Consider the following 18,548-nt stretch of genomic DNA (forward strand, 5'->3'; position numbering starts at 1 on the left):
GCTGTATTATAATTTTTTAAAAGGAAAAAATAGTGTCTCTGGATAGAAAGAAACAATGTAAAAAAAAAAAAAATCCCCTTGTTAAAATGCAGAAATAACTCCATTATCAATCTGCATTTACATTCCTGCCCAAAAGAATGGGTCTGGAAAGACCATTTTCTGTACAGACACCAGTTAATCTCTGTATGAAAAGACAGCATCTGGCACGGGACTAAACAAGGGAGATACTGGTCTACGAGCACGCATAGAGACTTTCTTAAGGCTGATCCAGTGAACGAACCTTTGGATCCAGAAGTATTTCTTCGTTTCTTTTCTTTTCGGTTGAATTCCTAGCAAAAACTTGGAAGATGAACTGTTCTCATTTTGCATTCTCCACTTATGGAGAGAATGGAATAATGACACCAAAAGTACTTTGGTTTTGTTTTGTTTTTTTTTTTTTTTCTTTTAAAAATAATTTGCTTTCTTTTGCATGCCACAGGACAGATTTCTAGTTTCAAAACAGGGTACATCAAGAACAAAAATATCCCCCCTCCCCAACCATCTTTATATTCACCAATACAAGAAATCCTTCTGGAAACATAAGCAAGTGACTAAACAGGTATCGAACCACTGAATCTACAAGTTAATACATAATCTGTTATGGCAGAATAACCAAGAATTTTCCCCCAAAGAAAGATTTTAATTTTTCAAATATAAAAGAGTCTAAGAGGATCATATGTGAACAAACAAAAATCTCTTATTCCAGGTTTTATGGTAAAGATGGGTAACACACTGGCAGCCGAAGAAAGCTGAAACTCTTACTAATAAATAGAACCAAATTAAGAATTTCTACAACATTTCTTTAGAAAACAGAACCAGAATTCCTCTTTTAAAAATTATGATCCTGTGGAATGCATTCACTTCCATATTTACCTAATACCGTAACAGTAAAACAGACACAAGGATGTTGATGACATCTCAACAATGCTGGATGCAGGACGTTTACAGGTACACGTTTGTTTAAAAGTCCTACAGGTTTATTGACTAAGGCTAGACAGCAATTCGTATGATCCTATTTGGTGCGTTTTCTAACCATGGTCCAAGATCATTATATGGATACAGCCAAGGACTGGGCCCCAACTTTCAGGAAAAAGACCACAAAGGAGAAAATCAGGGTGGCTATTTGGTCCCCCCAGTTGATCATTTGTGTCCTGGGACTGGAAAAACAAGGTGGAAAATACAGACTGCAACGAGTTAAGGGACTTGGAAAAAGTTGGTGGAGAGTGGCACGGTATACGAGTAAGGTCACTGGGCTTGGGATGGCAAGGGCGCTGCATTGAAAGAGCATCCACGGGACCGAGTACTTAGAATGTCTTGTGGTGTCATTCCCTCAACGACTCTAGAATATCTGTATGCAATAATAAATAGATCAGTTATGTAATAAGGCAGTGTGTTGAATATGCATTCGTCCTGTGGAATGAACCACCACAGAGAGAGATACATGATACCATACACATTCTTTAAGTTTTCTCGTGTTGTATTTGATCTGTTTGTTTTCAAGGCTATCCAGGCTAACTCTTCCCGGGGATTTCCTTGGAGAGAAGAGTGGTCCGCTGAGGCTGGTTTGCTTAACCTCTCCTTTATCAAGAGATGATGACTGGCTTTAAAGAAAAATAAAGCTGAAGGTTGTTTGCTTTTTATTTTTTCCCTTTTGGTTGCATCATTCTGAGTGTTTCCATATAAACAAACGAGAAAAAAAATCACAACCAAAAAAAAAAAACAAAAAAAACCAGAGTTTTTGATGCATCCAGTTGTTGTAGCCTCAGGATGTTCCAGATGTTTCCAGGTAACTCTGTAGTTTACGGACTGTGGTTTTGTCCAGCGAGCAAAGGTCAAAATCAAATGTTGTGTTTGTGATATGAAAGTGTCCAGTTTCTTCTATAAGGTTCACAATCTAGAGGAGTAAAGAAGAGAAAGTTTAGGCAATAAGCAATAGACCACAAAAGGCAAAAAGAGAGAGAGATGGAGGGAGTCAAATATGGAACCAAGTGATTAATAGTCTCATTTATAGCAGGAAGGTCCTATACTGGAAATGGCACCAAACTACTTCTTAGCCAATTTGGTAGGTCAAAGGAATATTAACCCTTTGAATTTCTCAATGAGAGCAGACTACCTGTTCTCATTCATAGTCTTTAAACTGATTCCTACTTCCAAGTCATCAACAGACCATTTTACTATAGGGGTGGGAGTGAGAATGGGTAACTAGTGGGAGATACAATTTCAAGACCCCTTTTAAAAATTAGTTACTGACTCAATGGACAGTGGCTGTACTTAATAGATGAAAGGAAATTCCAGCCTAGAAATAACAGAACTCCTTATAGAAAAAGTATATACACGCAGACACACATATATATAATGATCATTTTTCTTTCTGATTACATTACTGTTGAAAGTCTAAAAAACTCAAGAATCCACAAAGAAAAAATTAAAACCGTCTACATTTCCACCTTCTGAAGATCATGGCTAGTTACTAGAAAGGGGCTCAAGGAAGCCTTCTGAGGTGCTGGAACTGTTTTGTTGCTTGATTTGGGTGCTCGTTACAAAAGATGCATTCACTTTGTTAAAATTCATCCAGCTGTACATTTTGTTATGCTTTGACAAAAAATAAAAATCTATATTCATTCCATTAGTCATGTTCAGTTGATGCACTTGAGTATCTGGGGTGATAAGTATCATCCGCAGAAAGAAAGGATGCCTTTGTCTCCCCATTTGGGAATAGTTATACCTCATTTCTTGAATTGGCTCCAACTTCCAGAAATATGATAAACAAAAGTGGTGACAGAGGCACTATTGGTCTTGCCTGGCTTTCGGAAGGACGCCTCTAAGGTTTCAACATTAACAGTGATGTTGGTTATGGGTTTGAAAGAATCTTTTATCTTGTTACGTGTCTTTCTATTCCTATTTTACTAATAATTTTAACAGAAACAGATGCTATGCCTGGGTAGTATGGGTTCTAGGTATGTTTGTTGTGAGTAAATTGGGATGGAGGGGGGTTGATTTTAGTAAGCTTTGTCGGGGGGAGAAGAAAATCCGCATCAAGATGAAAGAAAAAGTATTTGTGCAGAGAAACCGACTGGCAAACCATTTCGCTTATTTTTAGTTGTCTGTTACTCCTTTTCTATCACATGCTTCTGTTCTCTTTAGCACAATCATCTTGAAAGGAATAATTTTAATTATTCAGCCTATTATTTATTCAATGAAGTCTTAGATTACCTAATTTCCGGTTGAAAACAGCAGAATGGAAACTTTTGACCTTTTCTTCTTACAATTAGTTTTCTTTAAAAAAAAACAGTAAATTTGTGAACTATTCCCTATGGGTCAGTGGCTCTCAATAGAAAATGTGCTCCCTATTCCTGACATATCTGCCACAGAAACATAAGACATAGTGAACCTCAATCCAATTAACTGCACAACTCCAGACTGAGCTGTTATTGCCTTATTCAACCTCTGGAACTATTTTTTTTTACAGATATAACTATGGGTTTAATAACAAAATCAGTTACTCCCATTGCAAAATCATGACAGACACAGCGAACTGCCTACCTAATATCCATTTATCCCTTCTTCTTTACTAGCAGAAGCTTGATTTTCTGGGAGTGGCAATACGCCCAGCTAAAATACTTGCCTCCCAGACCCACTTGCAGCACTGGGCAGACACTGCTATTTACGGCTTATTTGTCAGAAGTCACTGGCCTTTTAGGAAAATTTTCAAAAGGGTATGGACAATGGGCATGAGGCTTTGCCCTCTGCTCTTCCTGTCTGGAATGAAGATGCCATCCTGGAAGTGCAGCAGCTGTCTTCCCCTCAAGTGGATGAACGCAAGATGTGAAAGATGGCAGAGCAGGAAGGCAAGGAGTCTATGTCCTCAGTAGCACCTTTTCCACCACACTGACCATGAATCACTTACCTCCAGGCCTATTATTATATGGGGTGGCGGGGAAGGGGGGGATGCAGGGGTGGAGAGGGAGCCTTACTTGCTTAAACCACCGGACTCAGCGTTCTATTACACGCATCAAGAGAATATCAGAAGGGGTGTTCCCAGTAATGGTTAAAGTGTGACATTCACATAAGAATTTATCAAGCTAGATCTTATTATTAACACTAAAAGATCTAAAATGAACCCTCATTTGCTTTATTAGTTAATAGTTAAAACAGAGCTTTAGATAAGTCAGCCACACACATCTATATACATAGAGAAACACGCATACACAGCTCTGTCCACAAACACAAGCCTTTCAAGGCAATCAAATACTATAATACATATTTAACATCGATTGAATTAAAAGTACTTTCCAGAGTAAATTATCTTTTTTGCTACATTGTGTAGAAACACTATAGACCGAGTGAAAATGTGTAAACTTCAGTATAGAAACAAACAGCCTCTTCAGAGAGCTCTTTCGGGATGAAAACAAATAGCCTTTCAATTTATACAATGGAAGCAAATGACAATTATTCCAGAGTGTGAATCCTCTCCTCAACTAGCTGGCCAGTAGGTAAATGACCAAGCACTCAGAACAGAGAATCCTGAATTTGGCATATCATATTCTGACTCTGCTCACTATTTGAATGGCATTGGACAGAACACAATAACCCCTGGGCCTTAGTCTCCTCATCTGTAAAATGGGGACAATGCCACCTGTTCTACCTATCATACAATGTTGTTCAGAGGATCAAATAATATACGGAACATGAAGCTTCTTTATAAACTGCAAATTGCTACACAGATGAGGGCAACATGATTATGATTACCGTGTAAACATAAATTTATCCTTAATTATCTGGGAGGTAACTATATAGCACATGAATTTTCAGACCCAGTGCTTTTTCCTCTGCCCCTCATTGACTGTTAGCCATTTCATTAGCACTAAAACAAATGAAGCAGGGAAAATGCCAGAAGCTAAAGCTCAGAAAAGACCTCCTTGAAATTAAAGAAAAAATTATAATAAAAGTCTGCAGGAGGAAGGGAAGAAAGCAGGGAGAATAGTAGCTGAAGTAAAGTAGTTGAAACGACAAACTAAAACCACAGTGTGGGGATAAAGAAGTACAGCCCTCCATTTTCCCTTGAAAATGACAGGTAACTCACCCCTTTAAGAAAATAAATTTCTGTGGACTCAATATAGTTGCTCGCTAATTACTTAGCAATAGGCAGAAGACAGAGTAATAAAAATACCCTCTAGAAAAGGCCACTTGGTTTTAAAGCAAATAAACACATTTGCCCACTAGGATATTCGGCCCCGTCATCTCACGTGCACTGTACTACCTTGTAGGTTCCGGGGCTTCAATCACAGCCCTCCCGTCTCCTCCACAACCAGCACGCCCCGCCTGCAGCCACAACAGGCAAAGAAATGAAGGGGATCTTATCAATCTCACTAAATGAGCCCTGCATTTTTATGGGAGCTTATAAGAATGCATCACGGCGGAGGCAGAGACAGCCTTAAAGTAGTAGCGGTGGTGACAGATGGGGCGTTCAGGACTATTTGCCAATGGGAATGGCATTAATGATTTGAATTATTAGAGCACGAACCTACACCCTCAATTAAGTAAAGACTTCATAACGAAAAATAAATGTGGGTGCCTTTCCATGAATCCTGAAAAGAGTCAGAACATCAGAAACACTGCGTTAACATGCTTTATTGCAATGACACAGCCCCAAAGCCTGAAAGCACCACCCTGCTGGTCCCTGAAGGACGCCACGCTGCCTGTCTATAGGAATCCCCGCTCTGCTGATGCACCGTGGCTCTCTACCTTGGTGTCGTTACCCTGCATCGTACTGCAATGACGAATCCAACTCCAAAATAATAGTAATAATAAAAGACAGACTGAGTGCAGATAAGGAAAGCAGGCAAGGGCACATGGTATATTATAGGTAGTGGAAAAGGCGGAGTATGTATACTGCTTAACTCATTCTTCAGATGATGGTTGTTGTGAAAACATCTGTGATGGATTATTTCCTGCCACGTCAGCTTTGGAGGGGGTACCACGCAGGCCTGTTTTTTTTTTTTTTTAAAACAGGGTAAGATCCACTTGTTAAGTCTGTAGCTCCTTCCCCCAATCCTGGTTATAAAAGTCATAAAAATTATTAAAAGGCAGATGCATTGTAGTCTGATTATGCTTTTTCATATTTTTTATGTTAAAAAAACAAAACAAAACAGGATTCTTTCCACCCGAAGCAGCCTCTTTGCTGAGTGGGAAGTAATGAACAAGCTTTGCTTTAACCGCTTCTGTCTGGTGGGGAGTCGGGTCTGGGGTAAGTTAGGACTTCCTGGAGAATGGCCCCAGCTATGGATGGGGAAGCCCTGTCTACCGTGTGACGACGTGTGCCCTACCCTGGGTTAAGAGGCGTCCTGGAGAAAATCACTTTCAGCAAAACACTTCTCAGGGAGTGTTTTCCAGGTTGTTAGAACACTCTGATATACCATTTATTCCCCAACTCCCTGAAGAAAATTCTAAATGTACAATAGCTGTTACCTAAATTGCTGAACCATCCTCTAAGGAAGCCCTGGTTTTCCCTCAGAGGTTTTTTGTTTTTTGTTTTTCTCCTAAGGAGGATGCAAATCCAGACTCAGAGCTGGAACTCCAAGGGAGTTTAGAAGTGTTTAGAAGTGTTCAATCTCCCTTTCCAAATGAATGTGGAACATGTGGTTTAAAGAAGAATCAAATTATTAGTCAGTCCGAGGTACTGACATCTCTGGTTTTGACTGTGCCTACTGTACTATACTTTTACCTTATGGAAAAGGGCCTTCAGAACACAGCCTCTCTTGATCCAGCGCTTTCTGTTCATTAATCTAGATGCTGGGTGCCAGCACTGCATGTCCCCAGAATAAAACAAAGATATTAACCACCTTTTGTGAGCCAAAGAAAAGTGTCAGGCCAGATTTTTTGACAGGATGCATTTAATAAGGAAAAGACCTGGGATGGGATCCTGAGGTCACCAGAAATCCTGTCTCAGGTGCTGGGGTCTGTGTGGCTGATAATACGCAGGCTCTGTGGAACGCAGTCCACAAGATGAGCGGTGCTCAAGGTGGAGAAGAACATTAGTCCTCAATAGTTCTATGTTTTACAATAGGAATTAATTAAGCAGTAAACCGTGACAGGACATGCATCATGGTATCATAATCACAAGCCTCAGCTGCATTACAAGGCAAAAGGCCAAAGACTGAGAGCTTTCAACTGGCCTGGGAATGCAATTAGGGTGAAACGCTGTGGGCCCTGGAGTGCCTTTATGCCAGGTTAAAAATTCATAGATATCACTCTCTCCCTCTAGAACACTAAGATTATCCACTTCGATGGAATTCTCCAGTAAGCCACCTTCCCTCACAAGTCTTTCAAAGGTCAAAATAAAGGACAGTGTGAAATTAGGAATGCCAATGACACCCCAAGGTAAGACCCTGCCCAAAAGCCTAGTATCCTCGACTCACTGGTTGGCTTTCCTGGTGAAGGGGTCCCAACCCTGACCAAACATCTGTCTCGCTCTCCTGCAAGACGCACTGTTTGGGCCCAACTTGTGCTTTAATAGCTTTATTAGACAACTGCTCCACAGTGGTTCAGAGCTGGTGTTCGGGAAAGGATGGGAAAGTCAGCTAATAGATTTACCATCACCATTCAGGCAATTAGCCCCAAATAACTGGTAAGTGGCAGGCTGAACAGTTTTCAGTTGCACAGAAGAAAGCTGAAGAAAAATGCTATCAAAATACTAGAATATGTCTTAGGGTAAGCCACTCAAATCCTGCTCCCCGACCCATTACGCACTTAGATAGAAATGCAACAAATGCAACTTATCCGCAATTAAGAATTATAGGTCTACAGTCTTTTGTTCAAAGCTGAAACTCTAGAAGGGTTAAAAAGCTTATCAGACCAATCAGGGAACTTGGAAAGTTTGAGAGTGTGTATTTATAGATTTATGCAAAAATGTACACAAAATATAAATGTGACCATCAGCCATTAAACATTAAAAAAAAAAAGTAACCCATACACAGCTGGGGTAGATTAAGTGCTAACTTCAAGTCATTTGAAAGTAGTAAAAAAAAAAAAAAAAAAAAAAAAAAAATTCAAGCAGCAAAAAAAGCTACAAACCCACCCTGGAATTTAGAACCCAACCTTCTCTTTGGGTGTTAAAGAAAAATTATTTCATCAATAGCCACTGTTAATGCAATGGACGCATGTGCTGTAACTGTATGAAAACTAAAAACCATCCTTCTTATCTTCTCAAAACATCAAATTGTGCTAATAGAAGTTTCCCCACTCTACAAGTCTTCTACAGTTGAGTTCATAATAATAGAATGTATGTTATACAAGATAAGACAAATGAGGAAAATATTTATTTTCCTTAGAATAGCATTGGCAAAGGTTACTAAATTGAATCACAAATGTTTACAGCACTTGACTGCAATTCTTATCACTGTTTTCCCATGAAACCAGAAGCCTGGCCCCAAAGGTTTCTGCATTCCTACCTTCCCCTCCCTCAGCCCACATGACAGCATCAGACGGCTGAGGGATCAGTATATTCCAGCATCATCACCTCCCCATGTGCCCAGTTTTCGTTGTACCGTGGAAGCCCCAAAGCAGACTTCTGGGCAGCCTCGGAAATAAACCCACCCCCCCCACCTACTTTGCAGGTGGCACTGGGCCAGTCCTGAGAGTGTGGGGCTTTCAGAAGGCCACCTGGCGTGGCCTCCAGGTGCTATCACACTAGCCCAGGACAAACTAGGCCTTGACGTTTCTGGAAAGGGTTGTGTTAAAAAGCATTTCTCACCTGCTGCAGAATGTGTCTTTCCCTCAGTGTCATCAACCTTCTGTGAAGCTCTACCAGTTCATCTAGGTATGCCTGAAAGAGAACGGCATCCCCCCAAAGAACAAGCACTTTAAGGAAGTAGTTCAAAAATAAAAGAATAAACAAATAAGAACATACAAGCAGTGGTCAGAGGTTCCACATTCTACCCTCTACCCCAGGCTGTGTGGGTGCACTGCCCAAGGCCTTTGCAGACCAAATCTCTCTTGGCCAACTATTAACTTTTCAAGCCAGCTTTTTATTGATTAAAAAGGGCAATTCTTGCACTTATTTGCTCTCAACAAGGTTCAAGTGAGCAGGTTCACCCTCTCCCAACAACGCCTCTACAGAGAGAAGGGGAACTCAATGAAAAATTGTGAGTTTAAGCGTATTACCACAGTCTACACTCTTTTTTTTTTTTTTTTTTAACTATTCTTCCATCTTAGAAGCATTTTAACTAAGAGAAAAAAGCCCAAGTTTGACTATGGAAGTACTGATGCACATTACCAATTATGTCAGGGCAAACTGAAAAGAAAAAAGCCCTCCTGGTCCCTCCTGGTCATATCTAACATTGCTAGTGAACGGCAAGAAACAGGACAGAAGAATGTCTTATGAAAAACAGAGGTCACTATCCAAATTAGCATCTGCTTTGTCAAGAGCTCCCCTGAAAAGGCAGAGGTGCACCTCCATATGCTCAGACTCATGGTCTTTGTTAGCATAAATGCCTGGATGTTCCGAGTGCCATTTGCAATGAAGGCAGAAGAAAGGTCTGTGAAGCATTAGCCAGGCCCGCCCCTGCAAAGCACGTGAGGACCCTGCCCACAACGAGACACAAACCCCCAAGAGCCCTTGAAGTCAGATTTTGGATGCGTGACTGCACACTTGGGGAAAACACACTGCACTGGGATCGGATGTCCTGCTCACTTAAGTCTGAGATTCCTTAACCCTCCACCTGCACCACAATTCTCTCACCTCCCAATTCAATGTGCCTGAAATCCCTTGGCAATCATGGATAGCATAAGGCCAAGCTTAACACTGGAGATATAAACAAGACTTGGAAAATAAACTACAAAGCATTGGGAAGAAATGCTTGTCATTTGGAGGTTTCAGGCATTTCTGATGAAGAAAACGAAAGGAGAACCAGCAAGGATGATCAAGGGAAACACAAAGAAACAGAAGAGGGTCAGTGCTGGAGCACTCACAGTAATGGACTGGACACCTACCTTGTCACATTCACCATTCTTTATTTGCTTATCTGATTTGCTTTGCTTTATTGGACTTTTCACTTCAAGAATCTAGGGATCAAAGAGAACATAGTTAAATTTGATTTCTAGCACTTCTTAGCTAACCAGCCACCTAAATGAAGGGACTTAAGAATGAAATGTCACAGTGCTTTGTGACCACCTAGAGGGGTGGGATAGGGAGGGTGGGAGCGAGACGTAAGAGGGAGGGGATATGGGGATAATATGTATATGTATAGCTGATTCACTTTGTTCTAAAGCAGAAACTAACACACCATTGTAAAGCAATTATACTCCAATAAAGATGTTAAAAAAAAAAAAGAATGAAATGTCATATAATAACATCACTTTCCAAAGAGCATTTCTCCTCCATACATTTTCTTTCTTCTCCTCTAATCTTAACTTTCTCTGGGAAAATAAATTACGTATATCTGAAATACTGAGTCAGGGCAACAGAACTTAAAAAAAAAAAGGTGAAGATAAGGAAATTGATCTAAGCTTCCAAGGCTGCTTCTCTTTTGTTACAACACTCTCAAACATATGTACAGCAGCTGAGTTGTAGCGGACTACAGTCCCCTCTGGCAAGAATATTTTCCTTATTCATTCTGTTGTTTCAGCATGACTACCAGCGCTCGGTACACTAAGGATGATAAGACAAACACTCAAATACCCTTTTTAGCACCTGACTTTCAGATTCTAAAAAGTACTCACTCGTATCCACTAAACTGAGGCAGCTTTGGAAATGAAGGTAGCCATCGGTTACACTGGTTGCTCCCAACTTGGGATCCTCCCACTCAAGAAATAAAGAGCTAGGACTATTTTCTGTAGTTCAAGAAATGATGTGTTTACCCATGATAAATATCAAGTGCCTTTCCTTTTATCTGACCCAATGGTAGCTTAGGTTACGAAGAGCAGTTTTGCATACTGTTCAGACTGTTGGGAGCTACGTTTCTAATTAATAAAAAGGAGAAACAAATTATTACTTAATAAATACAGTTGATTTGTTAGAATTTTCAAAATTGAGAATTATGAGGGAAATATTTTTAAATGGCCCTTGCTTAAAATGGTTGAGAACCACTGAAATTATTGATGAGTGTTTACAAATGTATATAAACATAAAAAGCAAAGTAATTTGTCTTTTTCATTATATCCTCATTACCAAGTGAGTTATTATAACCTGAAGCTAATATTAAGGAAGAAAATGCAAAATAAAGGAGATATTTAAGAAGTCTCACATTCCTACTGCTCTTCTTTTCATCCATTTGTGCTTTAACAACACACACACACACACACACACACACACACACACACACACAACCACTCTCCAGTTCTGTTCAAAGGTCTACCATCTTCCAAAACACAAAGATTTTTAAAATGAGTCCACATTTATTTTGTAATTTAATTTGTAGAAAGAGCATTGATTGGGCTCAGAAACCCAAGTTCAGGTACCAGTCCCATCATTCATCATTTTTGAACCTCAAAAAATGAGATAAAATGAGAGAGATGAACAAGATAACATCCAGGTTCCCATTCAGCTATAAAATTTTCTACTACTAATAAACATTTTACCCATTGAGGATGACATTCTAGAAAAGACCAAATACTTCTCTAAAGGTACATATTCCTTTGAATTTAGGAAAATGTGTAAGTAAGAAGTGAGCTCCTAACAGAATCTTGCCTGAGAGTAGCCTTTATTTCCTCATTTTTAACATTAAGATAACCAGAAGACCAATGTGACCAGGCTAACTTCAAATACAATACTTCTGGCAACACAAGGAAATTACTTAATCGCAGAGGCAAAGCAATAGTTTTTAACATGCTTCACTGTAAAGGAAACCAAACACCCCACTACATTCAGAATTTCCTTCTCTATTGTTGAAAATGAGACCTCAAGGGAACACCGGCGCTGAGACCTAGGAGTAAGTAGGTCAGTAGATGGCACTCCTCACCAACTCAGATCTGGGGCTGGGCCCAAGCAGAGCAGATCTGCTGCGATTTCAGGCAAGAGGGAAAAACAGTGGCTGCCTGCCTTGTGCAGTAGAAAACGGAATTTTGTTCCCATCATATCCCACCCCAGAATGCCCCCCTCCATTCCAGGCCCCAAGTCATTGCCCTCTGGGGGCCAAGTGACTGAGAACTCTCTATTTGCCATATAGAGCTGTTAACTAGGTTGAGAGAGTTCCACCACCTTCTCTTCAAAGCAGAAAATAGACAGAACATTCAGGGCGCTGAAGTCCCACCCTACACATTCCGTGAGTGCTACAGCACAGAAGGCCCAAATACATTGAAATCCTAGTTTCTTTCTTCTGAAGCTGCAGTGGCAGGAACAAAAGCCCCGGGTGTCAGTGATCCGCCTCGAGTTACTGAGTGGCTGCCCAGAGAGGGCTCAGTTAATCTTCCTGCTTTGATCTCTCCCTGCTCCAAAGTAAACAGCTTTGTCAAAACCTCATTCTGAGAGCCGAGCCATGCTGAAGACAATTGTTTTATTTATGATCATTTCTTATCTTTAAGGAAACGACTCCAGAATAGAAAAGTACGGCACCTTGTCTTCCACGGGCTGATTTCAAACCAGTTTAACTGGATAGACTCTTTTATTTCATTCAACATGCCTTGCAGGCTGATAGGTGATTTATGATATTCTGAATAGTAACTCAGGTCCCATGGATAGCTTCCTTCCTTTAAGGCCCCCTCACCTCCCTCCCTTCTACACTTTCAGCCAAAAAGGATCTGGAATTTTGATTTTGTTTGAAATTCACATAACAAGGTTTGAAGTAAAAAAAAAAAAAAAACTTTGGTTAAAATGGCACAGCACTATTATTCCCTATTAAGCTGTATGGGAAGAAAAAGCCACCCAGACTGCTGAGATGCACCATTTATGCACGTGGTAGTCTCTGAAAATAGAACTGTGATGAGTTGCACTTCTCTCCTTAATCTGAGGATATGGCTTGAGAATCAAAATTTCAAGATTATTATTTTTCTGTATTCCTTTGTGAGGACTGACAACTCAATTATTCAGCAGATGGGTTCTCTACTGATGGGTCTTTCATGTTAATGATCACTAGTAGCTCCTAACAATACTCAGGTTAATTACTTGCTTTGTTGACATGTGGCTCACTCTCTGCACACTTTTTTCCAAGAGTTAGAAAATGTTTGACTCAATTAGCACTTTCTCTCTTCCCTAGTCCCTAGAAGATTGAGAAAAGGTAAGGAAAACACAGCTTTGTCTGATAATTTACAGAAACTTGAGAGACCATTATCAACCTACAGACAGAGAACAGCCAAGGGATATGGAAGAAGAAAACTCAAGAGTCTTCTCATGTCAGAGTTTGACCTTCCCAGTATGTTTTCATCTATTTTATGTGAAATTTCAGATCATCATCATCATCACTATCTCACACACACACACACACACACACACACGACTAAAAAGCACACTCCAGTCCTAAGACATAGGTCCAAAGAGGAAAGCACCCTGTGGTACATTTATTTCCTACCCTAAACTAGTTAAGAGTGAAAGCATATGGACCTCCTTATTATGCTTATAGGTGTACGGAGAAAATGACATATCACTGAGTGCTCCTGACAGACTGATGATTCACATGTGTGAAGCTACATCTGTCAAATAAACATATGCCAAGGAACTAGTGGTATGCTATTTAATTGGATGAAGTAATTTTTACCCTTTCTAGATAGATGATACCATTTGTTTTTGTTTTCATTCTGCTAGACAGGTTAATAAAAAAAGTCTGACAAAGACTCTAAACCTTTCCCTGAAACCAGGGCCAGCTCAAGACTGCCCGTCAGGAAGGGATTAGGGGCAGTTCTGTCTTCAGGGCAAGGTGGGGGCTTGTTGGAGCTGCATTTATTTAGCAAGCACAGTCTTAAACCTGACTGGAAAATATGCTGAAGGAGACTACTGTGGGGTACAAAAGCACACCCTAACGCTCTTCACTCCTGGCACTGCCACTGCCCAGGAAGTACCCTAATTTTAACATACCACCCACTGGAAGCAGAAATTAGGCCTATATAGGTTTAAACTGGATATAAAAATATATTCGAGGTCTGAATGCTATTCTTTTGCCGGCTCGTACTGAAGCACACACTTATAAATATAAGAAACCCAAGTAATCTAGTTAGCCAGCCCAGGGCTCTTCTCAACTGAGTGGCAGTAACGGTTATGCCCATTGTCCTTACTTTCCCCCGAAACGCCTGACTTGGAGCCACACTGGAGGTGAAAGCTGGCTGGGCCATGGGCATGGCTGGCACTGGAGGTGGGGAAACACATGGACTTCGGGGAGTTAGGATAAGGAAGAAGAATGCACACCTCCTTGAATGGCCAGTCTGTAATGGATGATGAGGTTGGGCCTGCAGTCACAGAGAAATTGCAGTTGAACTGTAACTGGTGAGGTAAAGAACACTGATATTATTTCTACTTAATAATGGAGGCTTTAAGTTGTAGATAAAACTTTATAAATGAGGAGTTTTAAATTTTGAGAGATTTTTGCTTATGCTTTACACAAAATTTAAAATGAAAAAGTCTTCAGCTATAAAATCACAGTTTCCCCATAAAACAGAGATCACAAATTCAAGGGCAAGTCTATTTAAAATCACAGGTAGGACACCTGTGAAACAGAATAATTTTACAAAACCACATTTCCTTTATTTTCAAGTTAACATTCATACAATAACTTGAATTAAGCAATTATTGTAGAGGTCATGTGGAATCTGTCTAAACAAAGAAATAAGAATAACATGGTAATAGAATATCAATTCAATGCATAATGACGGTTTTACAATACTTGAAAATAGTTTATTTTAGCAAGTATTTAAAATAATCATTTGTTTAACAAAAGCTCTTCATCACAGCTTTCGAAGTTCTGCCTAGACCTTATCCAAATAACTATATTCTGAGTTGATCATCAAATTCATCAGCTTTCCTTTACCTTGATTTATAACAGCAATGATAATGACCACTGTTTACTGTGTATTTTATAAACTATTCCTTACAATCCCAAGTGATAATTCTTTTTCCTGGATGAGCACACAGAGGCAGGGCACCTATAATAATAACCATCTATCATCAACTGTTTGCCAACAAGGTATGAACAATGCCTCATGCCCTTTACATATATTTTTTGTCATCCTCCCAGTAACCAGCAAGGTAGATATTAATATCCCCATTTACAAATGAGGAAACTGAGGATAAGTTAAAAGTTATTTTCCCACCAATAAATTACTGTAAATTAGTAAAACAAAGAACCAGGCTTTATATTAGCTCCAAAAGTCATATTCTTTCTTATTCACTTAACAGCCTACTTACAACTGAGGGGGAAAATATACAGAAATCAGGAGTAAATGGGCAACACTTCTTGTCACCATCCAGTCCTGCATCTAATTAATTAACCCATCCGACGGAACATACTTTTCATGACAACAGAAGTTCTTTTACCCTAACTATGTGTTTATTCCTAAGGCTGTAGATTCCCACTTATTTGCTATCAAGGGAGACTTTGTTTAAAACTCAAGGGGTGAAAAGTTTTGCATGCTTAGTAAAAATGATCAACCTCTAGTTCTGCAGAATCTTGAGAAGTGCAAACCCAGCAACTTACCTGGTTGTTGTTGGTTTTTAATAAGGGTGGTGGCGGTTCGTGATGTAGGGGTGAGGAAGCAGAACTGCTTTCACTATCGCTGCCATCACTTAAGCTAACTCTGAAAAGAAACAGAGAAGTCATATGCGTCATTACAGACAGTTCCTGAAATACCCAAAGAATTAAGGGCAGAGAGTAAGGAATCCAAACACTAGTCACTGTGAACTTGTCTTAACTCATATAACCGCTACCATGTATTGGCGTTTTACTTTGTATCTGGAATAGGGTTAAGTGTTTTACCCACTACTTCTCATTTACTAATCCCCATTTCACAGATGAGGAAACTGAGACCTAGAAAGACTAGGTCACTTACCTAGCGTCACAGAGGTAAGAGTGGAGGTTCTAGGATTCAAACCCAAGCAATGGGACCTGAAGCTGGTGCCCAGCCAGTATATCTTACTGGCTTCATTTATTCATTCATCTCCCTGTTCCAGCTCCATCCACCTACTATCATAAGCAGGTCACCCAAGCTTGCAGGTTAGCAAAATTAGACAGTTCACAGGTTACTACCTTTTTCTCCTTTCCCCCAGCCTATTTGCTACAGGTGAAATTTTTACAAATATGGCTAAAATACAGGCTGCAGGAGTGGAAATAACTGCTAAGAAGAATGCGGACCACAGCCCTGCAGGACTGACAGCTCAGGGTGACATCTGAAGATGGGATGTGTGAAGCCCAATGATAGACCCATCACCAATCATTTCCATAGTGTAATGATGCAAAGCTGACCCTAGTTCTGATACAACAATTCATTGGAAATACACCACAGCAACATGAAGAGACAGTGTGTTTGGGATAACTGCTTTAGAAAAATACAATATCTTTCAACAATGAAAGACAATAAAAATATCACCTCCTCGCCAATTTTTTCCCTTTCAGAACAAAATGGAATTTTCTTTTAGCCAGAATAGGAGATATTTCTTTATTCTACTCTGTTGAACATATGCCCTCTTTTAGAAATGTCCTTCAGTGTTTGCTCCCTCTCCTTCGTTATACAGTAACCTAATATAATATTCTTCTCAGAAACAGAAGATGCTTCAGAAATCAGGATAGTTTTTCTTTTGCCCTAAATAGGCAATCACATTCCAGCTCCATAATATATTCAGAGAGACAAGATACAAGACAGGAAATGAAAAGGATACACTGGGACATCCTTTTAGCAAAAACTGATGGAACTTGTTTTTCTTAACTAAATTGCATTAATGAAGTGTTCAGTTGAAGCACTGCTTTAAAATGCTTCTTGACTGAAGTGGCTGAGTATTTAAACTGATTAAACAGTTGAGACTTCACAAGTGCAATGAAGATCAAATGTTATGCTGGCGGGGACTGTGCTAACACCACATGTCAGGAGGGGAGAAAAGCCTTTGCAACAACTGTGCATCGCATCGGCCAACTCACAAACGTGTACCATCTGACCCGTATTGATTCAGGGGACGGGGCAGGAAGGGGGCAGGCCACAGCTCATCACAGAATATCGAGATCTTCTATGTAACAATAACTTGGGAAAGCGTCTAAATAAATGTCTAAGCGTCATGCACTTTTCACCAGCTACATGTAAGAGCAGCCAGTGGTCAGGATGTTGGTTGTTATAAAGCTGCTCCTCACCTACAAGTTTCAGTCCATTTTTAGGTTTTTTTTTGCCCTATCAGTTTCCTTCTTGTCAGATTAAAGACTTCTAAAGGGAAACATTATAAGGCCAAAGCCGTAAGGTTCCTCATTTTCTCCTATTTAAAAGGAATACAGATGGGTGAGTTTGGGAGACAAGGCAGAGAAAGAGATATTGAGTACGGCCATAAGGAAGAATCGCTGAGAGATTTGATAGGGCATATACTCTAAGGAGCCTCTTCTCAAAGGACGCAAAGGAATTACCAGTTAGCAAACATATGGTCTGTCCAGTATGGGTTAAGATCGCATTCTTTATAGGAATTTTAGGGTAATAGATAATGGGAAAAGATTTAACGCAATATATTATAAATGTAATTTTTAAGTTCAAATAGATTCATACTTTTTCTACTCAAAACGCATTAAAGTAAGCATGCCCATTTGTTTTCCTCATGATAAAGAAAGAAAATCCTCACGGCAATTTCAAGCTGACTATTAATTATAAGTGACATGAATTACCATCTTATAATGTAGAATTATGCCTCACCGCATTAAAGCTACTTAAGGAACCTAACTGTCAGCACACTTAAAAGGAATTTATTTTCTGGAAAACACACAGGTGATCCCGGTTTTAATTAGGTCACACACATAATTCATTGAAGCCAATTATGCATTTCTAACTGCAAACAGCAAACACATTTCCTCAGATTCTGAGCTACCTACAGCAACGGATCTACACAACTTCTTCAAATGAAAGCAGAGTTAATTTCAGCAGCCAGTCCTGCCACCTTGGCATTTACTTTGAAGAGCAAAGACTTCTACCAGGACTTCTTCCCTATAAAATTTATGGAGGAAAAGCCTCTCCTTTCTGAGAAAAAAGAATAAATAGTTCCCTGGAGAAGGTGCCTAAGCATGCCAAGGTGCTTCAACTTAAAAAATGAATGTGACCATTTACTGCTATTGTTTTTGGCGTTTCACACTTTTGCATGTGACCATTACTGCCATTGTTTTTGGTGTTTCACACTTTTGCTGTGGTTATACTATTAGGCGGAGTGAAAAGGTGTGATTCCATTACAGGGAACCTCATTCCTTCCAAGACACTCACCTGCGACTTCGGCTGCCTCCTCTATTTACAGGTCTCTCCATTTCGGAGTCATTGTCATTATCCTCTGCCTCATCTGATTCCTCCTCATTGTCATCGGAATGCAGATCTTTCATTATAGACCTTAAAGGACCTGAGTAATGACCACGAAC

The 18,548-nt window shown here is 39.8% G+C and overlaps 1 protein-coding gene across 3 annotated transcripts in view; it reads right to left on the reverse strand.

Moving 5' to 3' along the window:
• Positions 1 to 746: 746 nt before the first annotated feature.
• MLLT3 (MLLT3 super elongation complex subunit) overlaps positions 747 to 18,548 on the reverse strand; it is a 254,259-nt gene continuing 236,457 nt past the window's right edge. For 2 of the 3 annotated variants that reach the window (XM_068552312.1, XM_068552313.1), the window contains exons 7-12: positions 18,400 to 18,529; positions 15,657 to 15,756; positions 14,372 to 14,446; positions 10,030 to 10,101; positions 8,792 to 8,863; positions 747 to 1,933 (exon numbers count right to left, since the gene is read on the reverse strand). In XM_068552312.1, the coding sequence (XP_068408413.1) occupies positions 1,802 to 1,933; positions 8,792 to 8,863; positions 10,030 to 10,101; positions 14,372 to 14,446; positions 15,657 to 15,756; positions 18,400 to 18,529 (581 nt within the window). In that variant the 3' untranslated portion in view covers positions 747 to 1,801. The remainder of the gene's footprint in view (positions 1,934 to 8,791; positions 8,864 to 10,029; positions 10,102 to 14,371; positions 14,447 to 15,656; positions 15,757 to 18,399; positions 18,530 to 18,548) is intronic. The other variant, XM_068552314.1, reaches the window with a different exon arrangement.

The sequence above is a fragment of the Eschrichtius robustus genome, chromosome 10 (genome assembly GCF_028021215.1).
Source record: "Eschrichtius robustus isolate mEscRob2 chromosome 10, mEscRob2.pri, whole genome shotgun sequence".
Lineage (NCBI taxonomy): Eukaryota > Metazoa > Chordata > Mammalia > Artiodactyla > Eschrichtiidae > Eschrichtius > Eschrichtius robustus.